The sequence below is a fragment of the Giraffa tippelskirchi genome, chromosome 2 (genome assembly GCF_054371585.1).
Source record: "Giraffa tippelskirchi isolate mGirTip1 chromosome 2, T2T-mGirTip1v1.2.pri, whole genome shotgun sequence".
NCBI lineage: Eukaryota > Metazoa > Chordata > Mammalia > Artiodactyla > Giraffidae > Giraffa > Giraffa tippelskirchi.
The window spans coordinates 156,480,853-156,496,564 of NC_137276.1; the positions used below are offsets into that span (position 1 = coordinate 156,480,853).

General features: G+C 38.8%; 1 protein-coding gene across 19 annotated transcripts in view; it reads left to right on the forward strand.

The window, feature by feature from the left end:
• Positions 1 to 15,712, forward strand: part of LPP (LIM domain containing preferred translocation partner in lipoma) — a 728,299-nt gene that overhangs the window by 302,474 nt on the left and 410,113 nt on the right. For all 19 annotated transcript variants that reach the window (XR_014067544.1, XM_081536682.1, XM_081536595.1 and 16 more), the window contains one exon: positions 1,327 to 1,439. Coding sequence is in view for 18 of the 19 variants with exons in the window: in XM_081536682.1 (XP_081392808.1) it covers positions 1,327 to 1,439 (113 nt within the window). In the remaining variant the exon portion in view is untranslated. The remainder of the gene's footprint in view (positions 1 to 1,326; positions 1,440 to 15,712) is intronic.

Sequence of the window (15,712 nt, forward strand, 5' to 3'; positions counted from 1 at the left end):
AGTTCAGTTCAGTCGCTCAGTCGTGTCCGACTCTTTGCGACCCCATGAATCGCAGCACGCCAGGCCTCTCTGTCCATCACCAACTCCCGGAGTCCACCCAAACCCATGTCCATCGAGTCGGTGATGCTATCCAACCATCTCATCCTCTGTCGTCCCCTTCTCCTCCCGCCCCCAATCCTACCCAGCATTAGGGTCTTTTCCAATGAGTCAACCTTTCGCATCAGGTGGCCAAAGTATTGGAGTTTCAGCTTCAACATCAGACTTTCCAATGAACACCCAGGATTGATCTCTTTTAGGATGGACTGATTGGATCTCCTTGCAGTCCAAGGGACTCTCAAGAGTCTTCTCCAACACCACAGTTCAAAAGCATCAATTCTGCGGCACTCAGCTTTCTTCACCGTCCAACTCTCACATCCATACATGACCACCGGAAAAACCATAGCCTTGACTAGACGTATTTTTGTTGGCAAAGTAATGTCTCTGCTTTTAAATATGCTATCTAGGTTGGCCATAACCTTCCTTTCAAGGAGTAAGCGTCTTTTAATTTCATGGCTGCAGTCACCATCAGCAGTGATTCTGGAGCCCCCAAAAATAAAGTCTGACACTGTTTCCACTGTTTCCCCATCTATTTCCCATGGAGTGATGGGTCCAGATGCCATGATCTTAGTTTTCTGAATGTTGAGCTTTAAGCCAACTTTTTCACTCTCCTCCTTCACCTTCATCAAGAGGCTCTTTAATCCAATTGTATTAGATACCAGCTAATACAAATCTTCCTCAATTATGATGGGATTACATCTTGAAAAGCCCACTGTAAATTGAAAATATTGTTAAGTGGAACATGCATTTAATGCACCTAACCTACCAAACATCATAGCTTAGCCTCACCTACGTTCAGCATGCCCAGAACATTTACATTTAGCCTATGATTGGACAAAATCATTTAACACAAAGCCTATTTTATAATAAAATGTTGAGTATGTTAGGTCATTTACTGGACACTGTACTGAAAGTGAAAAACACAATGGTTATGAGGGTACAGAATGGCTGTAAGTGTATTGGTCGTTCACCCTGGCCATCACTCGGCTGACTGGGAGCTGTTTGCTGCCCTGCCTAGCATCCCAACAGTACTGTACTGCATATGCCTAGCCCGAAATAGACCAAAATTCGAACTACATATTCTATTGAATGCCTGTTGCTTTTGAACCATGGCAAAATCAGGTACTTATAAAGGTGGAACCATCATAAGTTGAGGACTGTCAGTATTTTGTAAAAAGAGCTCTGTAAATTTGCACCCATGTTAACTTCATGTGTTTTTCCTTTCTGTAGGTGACTTTCTTCCACCCCCACCTCCACCTCTTGATGATTCCAGTGCTCTCCCGTCAGGCTCCGGAAACTTCCCTCCTCCTCCACCCCTTGATGATGGTGCTTTTAGGGCACAGGTAAGATCTGTGGTTGAAGTCATGTTTGTAAGTAATACTAGGAATCGTGAATCCTGAGGTTGTTTCTGTGGCAAATAAATATTCATCCAGAGCCTACAGAAAGCTTGATATCTCACAAAGCACTAAGGCACGTTAATGCCAGCTGCCCAGCTCGAGCTCCTCAGAGTTCTGCTGGCTTGTACACTGAAGCCCTGGAAATCCTTTTACCTACTCATTTTATTTCGAAAGTAAAAGCCATTCTTTAGGAACGCCATCTGAGAATTTCACTTTTTCTTGTTATCCTGGGGACACACAACCATGCTTTTTTATTGCCTTTGTTCTGTATCCACTGACATTTGCTTTCTAAATGAGTAAGACTGGTATTTTAAGGTTCTGTTGGTCACTGTGGGTACTAATTGGTCCACAACATCTTTCTAGCAAAAGCAACAACAACAATTCTTAGAGTTTTCTCTTCAGAATGAGGTCAGGAATGCATATAGTGTGAATTGACTGTTTGGAAATATTATGCTCCAGCACTGCGTAGGGACCCAGGTTTGGAGTCAGAAGCAACAATAAAAGTTCTCAGCCGGTGATCACATAGGGCTACTGGTGACCAACTGCCACTGTTTAAGCAGTTAAATGCCAGTTATCTCAGGAAGGAAAACTAAATAATAATGTCATATAGTATTTATGTCATATTTTTAGGGATGGTGATGTTACTGCAGATATATGAAAGAAAAAATTCCTTATTTTTTAGGGAAATGTCAGCAAGATTGGTGAGTGATATGGAATAGTGCCTGGCATTTACTTTAAAATCAAAAGACTTTAAAAATATATGTATATGTATACTGTATATGTATATGTATGCTGCTGCTGCTGCTGCTAAGTCGCTTCAGTCGTGTACTGAATATGTATATGTATATGTGTATGGCTAGCCATATTCCGTACAATACTGTTGGGATGCTAGATATATATATGTATACTGATGCACTTTGCTGTATAGCTGAAACTAACACAACAGTGTAGATCAACTGTACTCCAATAAAAAAAAGACAAATCATAAGAATAGGGAGCTACTGAGTTTGAATACAGGTGAGAAAATATTAGTTATGAATTCATAATTGTTGGGTGCAGGGAGATTTAATTCATTATTTGTTCTGTCTTTGTATATGTTTAAGGTTTCTCACAATAAATTGTAAAGAGGAAAAGCCATAGAAAGTAACTGCTTAACTAGTTCAGTTCATTATATGACTTTCCTAAATTTCATTCTGGGGGAGACAAAGGTAGATGTGATTCACTCATTCAACAAAAATTTCTGCGTGCTGTGTGCATACCTTTATAACACTAGGGATTCTATAGCAAAAAATGACAGACAGGGTTCTACCCTTATGAAATTTACATGTTACTAAGGGCTATTCTTTGCATATTGTTTTATTTATACAGTTAAACACTTTAGCACTTTATTTAGTTTATATTCTCTCTTGAATAATTATGTAACTATTTTGTAAGCATTTAAAATCTTGAGTTCTGAAGTTTGCTTGACTTTGTGACAGAAGACTTGTATATAATACTAGTTGGGCAGCTTATTCTTGTCTCATGATCTTGAGTGGGTCACCCTAAGGCCCTTTTCCTCTTAATTAAAAATAAGATAACTGTATATCTGTCTCTAATAATTGAATGAAACACAGATGGATTAGAAAGTACTAAATTATAATGATTGTATAGATATTTTGATGTTATAATGATCACAATATAAAAATAACAAAGGCAGGAATAATAATAAGGTTTGTCAAAAGGTTTCATTAAGAAAAAATTGAACATGGGGCTTTCATAAATTACAAAAGCCTTTTTCTATATGGATCTTGTCCTGCTAACTGTATCCAAGCTGTGACTTTGTTTTTGAAAAAGAAAGAAATAAACAAAGAGCCTGTTGCCATGTTGGCTTATATTCTCTATAAGACAGAAGGAAGAAGGATAAAAAATAAAACAGAGTTTGTCAAGTGGAAAAGGGCAGATCTGGTGAGAGAGGCACGTTGTTCTTGAATATGTGGAAGATTGTCGGCAAACTAAAAAGAAGGCAGGCGTGTCCTTTCCTTGTGTGGTGGTGTGTGATGTGATAAAGGCTTGGCCCCACTCTGGCCATATTTGCCCCAACTTCATACTCGAGCTACAGTTGAGCTTAGAGTAATGTAATCACTAGAGAAAATTTTGCACTTTTTTCTCTCAGCCAATGGTGAAAACTCCTGTTGCCAAGTCAAAATTATAGCTGGTAAATGTGTGTTTTTATGTAGAAGTCTGTTTATGTTTCCAGCCAGATTTTCAGGTCAGAGCCAAAAGTACCTCTACTAAGAGTGACTATAAGAATTATAAGATTTTCAGAGCTAAAAGGTACCTAAGAGATCATTGAGGCCAACCCTGGCGCCAGGCATCTGGTTACAGCCTTTTCAAGTACTTGCTGAATGAATTACTTCCCTCTCTTTGCAAACAGGGAAACTGAGATCCAAGAAGATGTGGTTCCTGTAGTTTCTGGCAGATCTCTTTTGAGAAATCTTGTCTCCTGATCTGCCCTTCCACTGACTGAGCACATGATTTTGCTTTGGGCCTCTCAAGGATCTGAGGTTCAGAAGAACGGGTAACATGCTTTTGTTTGGAAAGATGAGATGGTATTGGCATTTTTCTTCTCTCCGGATTTCTGATATAAAGCTGTAATTTTTTTTTTTTTTTTCCTTTGCAAAAGGTGGATATTTAGTGTCAAGAATTCTTGTTTTAAGAGTTCTCATTTTATGGGAAAAGATGAATCTTGGAAAGTCAGTGAGAGATTTTCTTTTTTTATGTAAGAATCATTTGGAGCTCAGTGCCTGTAAGGCTTGTATGACCATTTAGCAGTCACTTCCTTCATTTGTTTGTTTTTCATTCATTCATGATAAATTGAATACCTTCTATATGTCAGACATATGCACAAGGGCATAGGGCTTGGCATCACTGGTCTAATGCCCTGAGTCTCAATCTTGGGACTGTTAGCTTTGTTTGCTTTGATGCCACAGTTGATAATTGCTTCCTATTTTAGTTATCCAATGGGCAGGTGTAGAGTGTTGTTTAGAGTAGTTTCAAAAAGAGAATATGTGATAGAATTTCAGACTCGCAAGGGAATTAGAGATCGTAACTTGAGTGCCTTTCTGTTGTTTGAATCTCCTAATTTTTTTTTTTTCAATGTAACACAATGTTTGTAGGTAACTGTTACGGCTGAGGCAATTTTGATGGCTAAGGGATTGATGAGTTACAACCTCTGATTCAAACTTGGGAGATGCATATATATCCAACTTCTAAATTAAGATGTTTCATGGTAAATTATTACTTAGTCATCATGCTTTGATCAGAAGAACAATCTAAGTCTTATGTTGTGGTACAGGATGGGGGAAATAAATTAACTATGACTAGAGACATGCAGGAAGGATTCTTGGAAACAATTTCAGTTTAACTGAACTTTGATGGTTAATTAGCATCTTAATTTTCAGATGGCGGGATGGATTTTTAGGTAATAAAGTAACAAGAATAAGAATTCAGAGTATTTTGAAGAATATTCTGAAATCATTGCAGGTGTTTGTTATTATTTTAAATATAAGGTTGACATTACCAGGTCTGTTGCTGGATGCCAAGTGGTGCTTTTAGCATACCATCAGACAAAACGTATTGCCCTTGTGGGAAGCTCTATGCAAATAGCTGAGTTGTCTGGTAGACTTCCTTTAGCTCCTCAGGGCCTTACCTGCTGATACCTGATGGCTTTGAGTTCAGGTGCCTGACATTTCTGGGGCTTGGCAGCTGGTATAGTTGGTAAAGAAGCCACCTGCCAATTCAAGAGACACAAGAGATGTGGTCTTAATCCCTGGGTCTAGAATATCCCCTAGAGGAGGAAATGGCAACCAACTGCAGTATTCTTGCCTGGAAAATTCCATGGACAGATGAGTGTGGCAGGCTATAGTCCATGGGGTTGCAAAGAGTCGGACATGACTAAGCACATATGCATACCTGATATTTAACTTCCTCTTTTTATGACATCTTTACTTGGCTTTTCTTCATGACAGCTGACACCTCCTCACCCTGTCTCTCTCTCTCTCTGTGTGACCTAGACCGTGGCTTGCTTTTATGTGTCTGTTATCTGGGGTTTTTACCCTTCCAGTTCCCATCTCCTTTTCCATTCATTCAGTCAAGATGGCTACCTTTGCTAGGGTAAATCCAGCCCCTCTGGCTCAGAAAACAGACTGTTTTGTCCGTTGCTTGTTACTCCAAGTATTGAAAGTGTCTTCTGTTACTGAACTGAAATTTCTTCCTTTATGATTTCCTCACACCAATTTTCTTCCTACCCTCTTAGAAAATGAGGCGCATTCAAAGGAACTGTCAGACCAGGAGAGAAATAAGTGGTGTCTGCCTCAAGAGGGTGATCCATAAAACTCCTGAAAGGATCACTAGTCTGAGGAGAGAGTGAAAACATTGTCATGTGAGATGTTCACTGAACTTGGCGGAAATGCCCAGAGTTTGTTGAAAAGAGAAGGAAGAAGAGAAACTTCTTTTTTTTTTTTAATAATTTTAATTAAAAAAAAATAATTTTATTGAAGTATAGTTGATCTATAATGTTGTGTTAATTTCTTCTGTACAGCAAAGTGATTCAGTTATTTATATGTATGTGTGTGTATATGTAGACATTCTTTTTCATATTATTTTCCATTATGGATTATTACAGAATATTGAATATAGTTCCCTGTGCTATACAGTAATACTTTATTTATCCATTCTGTATATAATAGTTTGCATCTGCTAATGATAAACTCCAAATACCTCCTTCCCCACCCTCCTCCCACCTTCCTTGGCAACCCTAGGTCTGTGCTCTTTGTCTGTAAGTCTGTTTCTGAAGAAATTTCTGAAATGCTTTATAGTCTTATCTTAAAGTCAGTGTCCAAAAGTTTGTATGCCAACTCATTCCAACTCTTGTGAAAACAATTTCAAAGCTCATAATATATAGGGTAAGCAGTGGATTGTAGTCATTTATCTACTTACCAATTTTATATGTTTCATTTATCACAAAATAAACTGGCACTGAGGGCTTTCCAGGTGGCACAGTGATAAGGAATCCATCCGCCAGTTCAGGAGACTCGAGTTCGATCCCTGGATCAGAAAGATCCCCTGGAGGAGCAAGTGGAAACCTGCTCCAGTATTCCTGGCCGAGAAAATTCCATGGACAGGGGAGCCTGATGGGCTACAGTCCACTGGAACTGCAAAGAGTTGAGCATGACTGAGCGCGCGTGCACACACACACACACACACACACACACACACACACACTAACTGGGTGTCTTGTGACCCTTAGACTAGTACTGTCATGATTATACGTATGGAATGACAGAATTTTACTTGTAGACATAGAAAACTCAGGCCCCCAGCTGGGGGCACATTCATTCATGAGTTCACAGAAATAGGCAGCAGGCCTTACTTGCTTTATATGATTTGGACATACTTTACCACAGAGGGCATCCCTTCTGCTGCTTGGAAGTTGGGTGAGGAAGGAAGAGTCTGGGTGCAAAAGGAGATCCCACCTATAAAAATTAAGAATAGAGATGCAGTATTGCCCGAGCAAAACCAAAATGGTCAGTAAAAGCTTTAATCCACTCTGAGGTGCTTATCCTTCCTGTGTAGTGAGGATATAAGATATCTTGATCCATGGAAAGATACCAGAGGAGTGACTAAGATGCTTATTTTTTCCTGGCCCTTTGTCTTGTTCCTTTGGGCATTGGGTTCGCAAGGGGCCCTAGTTGATTTGTAGGATTGTTTGTGACCCTGGCAACAGCAGCAGCAGCTTGATTTGGGAGTACCTCCTCCTTTTAAGGTCCACACATGTAGGTCAGTGGATGTTTAGCAGGGCTGGTGGGTTCTTGAGGTATGCTACAAGGCTCAGGTCGGTGTGACTTTCTAGAAGCAAATGTCAGAGGTTTTTCTGTTTTTCTTTCGCTCTGAATCATCCTCTGATTGGGTATTCAGATGAGAAAAGAGAGATATTTTTGGTGTCTAGACTTATAAAAGCTTCTTTGAAAGTAGCAGATGAGAGTCGATGGGGAGTATTCCAGTGTTTCACTCGAGTAATTTGACCCTTTTCATGGAATGCCATAGTTTCTCTTTGTTGTTTTTTTGAAGAATCTATTTAAAAAGGTAAACGCTTTCGCTGGGATCAACAGTGGAGTATGTGTACACACACACTCATTTACCCCTAGCAACCCCATTTCCACCGCTGCTGCTCCCTTGAAATAATCTAGGACACATGTGTGCATTCAGCAGTGAGAGGTTGGCTGATCAATGGAGAAGAAAAATTTTACGGGGAAACTGGTTGCGGTCAGTTCTGTTGTGTGTTGAGATAACCAGTGAGGTTAGATTTACTTTAGCTCCTCAGTGCCTTTATAGAGAGTAATTTACAATGTTTGCATATTTCAGAAAGTTTCCTTTGCCCAAATTAAGTGAAACTTCAGTTGGTTCTTTCTGAGTCAGTAGAGATTTTTAACCCATGTTGTCTTTCCCATCAAGGATCTTAGTGATTCCTTCAAAGCTGAAATGTATTTGTGTTTTCTACGTCTAAAAAGTAGAACATGTTTTTTTCTTCTAGTAATGTAAATAAATCAAATAACATTAACATGGATTAAATGTTTTCAAACATGTTTCTCTATCAAGGAAAAATTATGATATGCATATATGCTCCACCCCCAACATAGGGGCTGTGAGAAGTTTGAGCACTGTCTCATTTAAATTATTATTAGATGTTTGGAGAATGTGTTGCAAATTTTAAACTTTATAGCACCTCTTTTAAGAGAATCATTTCTCATATTAAATTGTACCACCGTGTTATTAATAGACTATTGCTTTTGTTATTTGCATTGTTTCTTTTTTTCCTTTTTCTTGAATTCATCATCCTTTTTCTTTTTGTTCCTTTTTCTTTTTTAATTTCTTCTTCTTGTACTTGATCAATTTTGTTTTTTGAAAAGCTGCATGGGCGATAAATTTTCTGAAGCCGTTTTTCTTTCAGTTTCATAGTTAAGTAAATGTTTGGCTTCAGGTAGAGTTCTAGGCTGCAAGTTCCTTTACCTCAATGTTCAACAAAGATTTCTATATTATTGCTTTGTGTCATTTAGTCTTTATTGTTGCAGATGAGAAATCTGATGTAAGTCTGTTTCTTTTTCCAGTTTAGTAACTTTTTATTGTTTGATCTGTAAGTTGTATTTGTGGGATTCAACAATTTTACTTCAGTATTTCTAGGTAAAGCTTCCCTCACCCTCACCCTAGTATTTCTACTTAGTATTCATTGAATCTGATCTGAGGAGTCAAGTTTTTATTTAGCTAAGGGAGATTTTCTTGTGACATTGGGAAAATGAGTTTTAATTTTTTCATTTGTCTTTTTCTTCCTTATGGAACTCCTGTTTTATAGTTTTGGATTTTTTTCTGTTCTCCATATCGGTATTCTTTTTCAATAGTTCTACCATATGGAAGGATCTTTATTGCTTGCATCCTTTCTTTATTTTTAATTTTTGTCATAATGATGTATTCTCAAATTATAAATGCTACTTGCACCTGAATTTAGGGAGAAAATGTGCTTGGGAGTGGCTCTGAATCTCCTGTTCTGGTAGACCTAGCTAGCTTCCACTCAAACTTTATCTTTTATCTAGACTGGAAGCATATAGTCCTTTAAATGTCAGGGCAGCCATAGGGTTTGCGTACCAGTTGTCACTGAGTGTGTGTAATTTGGGGAGGCAGGACAGGGAGTGGGTTTCCCTTAGAGCACATGCCAAGAGAGAACAGCAAGCATCAAGGCTGTTTATTAGTTTTAAAGGTCCAGTGGGAGGTAGCCAAGCCCCTGTTTTATGTGTTGTACATATATATCCAATATGGGCAGCAACAGGCTGTGGATAGCCCTGCTGTGGGGTGGTCTCTGCTTGAGTTCTCAGTTTCCTTCCTCACTGTTTCCCCGTTCATGACTTTCAATGACTATGTCACCAGAAGTGTCAGGGGTTGTGGCAAAGTACCTTTTATTAGAAAGAATGAACTCATTAAGTGATTCCACTGCTGTTTTGTCTAGCTTTCATCATGTACCCCAAACTTCCTTTCCCAAGAGGCTCCCCCACACCCTCACCCCTTTTTATCATGGCAGTTTGAAGTCAGATCAGATATTGCTACCTTTTGCTATTTGTCTCACACTCACCCTGCTGCCCTTGAGGATGCCAGGAAAACCCTCCCTGACTGCATCATCTGGACGAAGTAAAGCTTCAGGGAAAACATAGTATGATGGTGAACACTGTGAGTGCTGATCCAGAGTACCTGAATTAACTCCCTACTTGCTAGCTATGTGACTATGATCATGCTCTTTAACCTTTTTTTGCCATTGTTTGCTTATCTGTAAAATGGAATTTATTGTTGTGCTTACCTCTTTGGCTTGTTGTGAAGTTGCGTAGAGAATATCGTAGGAGCCTGACATATCATAGGGCTTAGTAAGTGTTTACCATTGATGCTGTTACTGTTATACTGTTCTGGGCTAACTGGCCTCTGTGCTGAATTCTGGCATAGTTATTGCTGACCTTTGGTTTGGACCACACCTCCCTAAGGTTCACTAATGATTCCATCACTTGCTCTTAAGTGTTTGGGGATTTTAAGGCATTTTACTAAATGCCCCTCCAAGCTCTTTCTTCAAAATGAATGATTGTGTTAAATAACCTTAGATCTCTTATAACTCTAAAATTCATCCCCTTAGTAAGAAAATATTAGCTCTTTATAACTTCATAGTTATTTACAAACTGCAAAATACTTTATATTATTGAATTTGATCTTTACAAGTAAGAATAGCACACATATATTTAACAAATACAAAAACATTAAGGCTCAAAGAATTGAGGCAGCTTGTTTAGATTTCATGACAAGTGTCATGGAAGCAATGATTTATTTTTAAATGGATAAAAACAAAAACAAAATGCATTTTGGGAACTCTTAAGCCTCTTGGCTTAGTATCAGTTCCCAGCAAATGAGAGAAGGCAGATCATTTTAAATTCTCAAAAAGCAGCCAAAGTCACCAACAGTATGTGTTCATGGCCACTGGCCAGGGGCCACCAAGATAGCTTTCACTGTAATTCTTTAGTGGAAATAAGTACATCTTCCATCCTAGCATATTGCCTTACAATCCCCTCACCAATTGTACCATGTACTTCTTATCCATGGATTTGGTAAGGAAGCCCTATTGGGCTCACAAATCCTTTAGTTCCTTTGTAATTTACATAATCCACTCAACATGAGCACAAAATAACTTGATCTGAAAGAAGGGGTAAAAGTGGGACTAGAGGATGCCAAAACCAAAAACCAAGGGCATTAACTCATATTTTGTTTTTGAAGTGCTGATGTTTCAGGGAGAGTTTCTGTGCATAGCTGATTTGGAGATTCAAAAGTCAGCTATTTAAAACTAAAAATTTGGTATTGCATGAAATACTTACATGAATCCTTAGGGGGTTGGGTTATAATTATCATTATTTTTTCATTGACTTCTGTGAGTTTGACCTGTCCAAGGCTCCTACTCTGTAAATTTGATAAATTCCAAAATTGACATTGAGTTTTGTTTTTAATGAAGGACTTTCATATAATTTATCTAACTTGAACCTTTAAATAACTTACAAAGGGGAAGGGTAGGGATGATTGTCTGTCTTGTGCCAGGGAAGGGACTGAGGCTCAGAGAATTAAGTAATATTTCAGGTTTCCAAGGTATTAAGTGTCTTGGGCAGGGATGAGACCCTACATTCTTCTGAATCATGCCAGTCCATTTCTTTCTCTTTTGGCATCACTGCTTTATTGTTACTCTTCCTTTATATTGTTTTTCAATGAAGGACACAGAACACAAATTGTCATGTTCCTCTCAGAGTGACTTCATTAATTGTTAGCCCATGTTCTTTTGAGTTCATTGGTAGAATCTTCTCTTGCAGCATTGTCTTCAGCCTTCTTAAAACTGTATCTTTACAGATTGAAGATCATACTTTGATATTAAAATATGGGAAATCTGCTTGTAGACCTTTAAAATGGAATCCTTTCCAAATTTTTTGATTGTTCTTATATTTATTTTGCCAATAAGCTTCAGGAAAGATGTCAATTTGTATTACTGTAGAAAAAGTAAAATTGGCGGTACCTGGGGTAAACAATGTTTCTGTGGTAGTTTTTTAAAAAAATAAGTGGTGAGGGTGACGTGAGAAAGAGAGGTTTCACTTTGTAAGAAATCTAAGGACTTCCCAGGTGGTCCAATGGTAAAGAATCTGCCTGCTAATGCAGGAAACATGGTTTGATCCCTGGGTCAGGAAGATCCCCTGGAGAAGGAAATGGCAACCTACTCCAGTATTCTGGCCTGGGAAATCCCATGGATGGAAGAGCCTGGTGGGCTACAGTCCATGGGGTCTGAATGAGTTGGACATGACTCAGTGACTTAACAATAACAAAAACTTTACTGGAGGTAAAGGATTTGGTTTATAAGACTCCACCCCCAGCATCATCTGCCAAAAATAAAATAAAATATATATTTTAAATATATTAAAGAGATGGAGCAAGAGCTCAAACACCCCTTCCTTTCTCAATAGTTGTTTCATTCCCTGTAGTGCTTAAAGGAATCTCTGCCTATCCTAAAACTACCTACTGTTTTGACCTGTAGATGACAGATCCAGATGATGTATGATTTGGGATTTGGGGCAGATCATCTCTAAGAGCCAAATCTCAATTTTTTTTCATTCACAGTACTAGTAATAATAATTCTCTGTCTCTCATATTCTGTTTTTTTTTGAAAGTCACATGAAAACAACTCATTTGATAATACTTTCTAAATCAGTAAGTAATTAAAAATATCTATTTTTCCTAACATTATTTTAACATCCTTGAGCTTTAACTCTGTTAGAAATTATACATCTAGAGCAATGGCTAGTAGAATGTCCTTCAATGATATATTTGATGTATGATATATATTGAAAAGAGAACGGCACACTGTCCCCAGAACAGAGATGTAAGGATCTAAGCCATAGTTTACTGCACCAAAATGTGCACCTGAGAAGGTTTGTGTCAGAACAGAATAGGGGACCTGACTGGCTTGGACTCAGATATTCTATTGAGAGATGATCAAGCAATTAAATAAAAGATACAGCAACTGGAAGAGTATTTCACTCTTCATTCAGGGAACACACATGCAGGGAACTTTGTAATTTTTATTATCATTTTACATCAAGCACATTGAAATGTGCCTGTTGGGTTGTTTTCATTTCCTTTTAGCTCATTAAAAGCCATACAGTGTCATGTTAGTATTTCTTTTCTGTTACCCCGGTAGGAATAGCAAGTTTAGGGACATGGCAACTACTGCAGAGAAGTATTTCCACACTTATGGGTTTAACAAATGAGGCTCTCTCCCCTCACCTCTGCCATGTGTCTCTCCAAGATTTAAGTTACAGTCCTACCATGAACTTAAGTCATGTCAACTCTATTGAAATGTCTCTTATATCCATCTGCCACCCTCCACCCACCTCCCTCCAAAATCCCTAATGATTATTAATTTTCTGAGTTCTTTTACTTCTGCCAGGCAAGGAACACTCTTGAAGATTTGAACCTCCTTGCTTCCTCCTTCAATTTTCATTAAAAAGAATCTCCTTGGTTCCTTTGATAGATCTGCAATTATTCCTTTTCTCTTTTAGAACTCCCCTTTTCTTTTTCTCTGCCCCAAATTGTTTAGGTGCCCACTCAGTGTTTTCCCTTTGGACTTGTCTTCAGTCACATCTCTCACAGTGTGAACTTTGAGGGACTCGGACTGGTTGTGACTCTTGGCACTATGTCTTCCTTTGACAACTCTTGTGCCATTTATCCATAGAAAATCTTTCCAAAGGGAATGCTTATACATTCAATGGGTCCAAAAATTCCACTTACGTCTTCCCCCCAAACCTCCATCTTGTTGGAAGTACCAACATATTTTGTTTTCCAAACTCTAAACTTTGTGGTCATTGTTGAAATGTCTTGCTTTTTAAATATATTTGTCACCAATAGCTGAGATATATATATATATATATATATATATATATATATATTTGGTTCAAAATGACTCTCAGGCTTGCTCTATCTCTTTATTTTCCTTGTCCTAGCTCATCCCTTCTCCATATCACAATGGACTCATTGTTCTGTATTTCTTTTCCCTTCTAGCTACATTTCTCTAACCAATTAGTCTTTGAAAAATGTTATTTTCCTCTTATGGCTTTTTTTTTTTTTTTTTTTTTTTGACTGCCCCATGAAATTTCCTCTCTTGGTTGACTTTTGGAGTACTCCAGTTCAGTTCAGTCGCTCAGTCGTGTCCGACTCTTTGTGACCCCATGGACTGCAGCACGCCAGGCCTCCCTGTCCATCACCAACTTCTGGAGTTTACCCAAACTCATGTCCATTGAGTCAGTGATGCCATCCAACCATCTCATCTTCTGTCGTCCCCTTCTCCTCCCACCTTCAATCTTTCCCAGCATCAGGGTCTTTTCAAATGAGTCAGCTCTTTGCATGAGGTGGCCAAAGTATTGGAGTTTCAGCTTCAGCATCAGTCCTTCCAATGAACACTCAGGACTGATATCCTGTAGGATACTCCAAGACCTACTTTATTCTTTAAAGTATACCTTATCTCTGTGCTCTTTCTGTCTTTGCTTTTGTGATGCTGGTGGTCTTAGTGTCAGTTCCCCATGCTAATTTTTCTTGTGTCTTTCTTATGACTTGAGGCAACCTCATCATTCAGCTGATCAGACATTCTCCCTATTTTTTAAAAGCCCAATTCATACTTTCTGATACTGCCAGCTCATCACAGTCTGTCCCTTCTTTGCATCATGACTCTATTGACTGGGTGGTGTAGTGTAGTCATGTTAACCTAGGGTTTAATGCCAGGAAGCTCTGCTCTATTGGTTATCAGTTCTGTTATCAGTTACCTTCACATGCAAAATGGGAATGATCACAGATATTTTGAGGACTGACTAGGATAAAGAATATAGAGTCTCTAGTATTATGTAGTTCACAGTAAAGGCTACAATGAATCAGTTAATGGATAAATCAGTTAATTATGTTTCATTTTCCTGCCACTGAATATATGGCCTGTTTGTAGACTGATATAATTTTATCATGTGCCTCCAAACTCTGTATCATAGAGCCAGAATCAAAGTATGACATGGGAGAGACCTGTAGAAATCACTCAACACCATAATTTGTAGAGCCTCATGTTTGAAAAGATCAAAATCCATAATCTTCACTGTGATGAGGAAAGGGGCACCCAGCTTTCTTAGATCGATGTCCAAGGTGACACAGGAGAGGTGGCCTCGACCCCCATCCCAAATGGGGGTTTCTGGACTCACAGATTTGAAAGCTATCTATTATCCTCTTGTTTATTTCCCTTTTAGAAACTGTCTGAAGTCTGGATCTCTGCTCATATCCCCATGTCACTTGTAGTCTTTATCTCACTGAGGAACATTTGCTTGATATTTGTGGATTGATTGAATCATTCTTTGACTTGGCAATAAGGATTTTCTGGAAACCTCTATGGAGTATGTATTACACATGGGCTTATCACCATTTTGATGCTGTTGCGAACACTCAGAGAGTCCAGTAAGTATGCTTCTGTGCACTGGCTCAGTGTGGTAGGGGAAGGAAATGGGAGAGGAAGTTATATACATCTTGAGCAAATCAAGCTTTTCTATTTTTGGTCCTTGCTACTGTTTGGAAAGTACAGCCCTGTTCATGGTAGTCTGGCTTGTGTTTCCTTAGTGCCATTTCAAAAAAGGAAAAAAAAAATCTATGGGAATTTTTTGTAGTGAAAATAGTTCCTCGGTGCAATCACATTAGTTCCTTCTTTTTCTCTTGATGAAACCTCAAACCCACTAGGCACAGATTCCTCAACCTCAACTGTGCATGTCAAAGGCTCGTGTAGAAGAGGAGAGTGGAGTCAGCAAAATCAAGGCAGGCAAAATATGCCTGGGTGCTTGAGAGCCAGTGGAGAGAAGGCGGGGGAGGGGAGAGAGACCCCCTTCCATCACTGGAGTCTTGGTCTGCTACCCTGGAGATAGCTGAACTCCGAACTACGTAGAGAACGAGTCACCTAGTTTTACAGCCCTTTGCTTAAGCAGTTCCTTCTGCCTGAGCGTCTCTCCATCTTCTTTTCCTGTGTGCCTGACAGCCACTCACCAAATTCTAGTAAGTGAATTACCTATTTTTAGTTGTTTTTGTGGCAGTTTGGGGATTTTCCT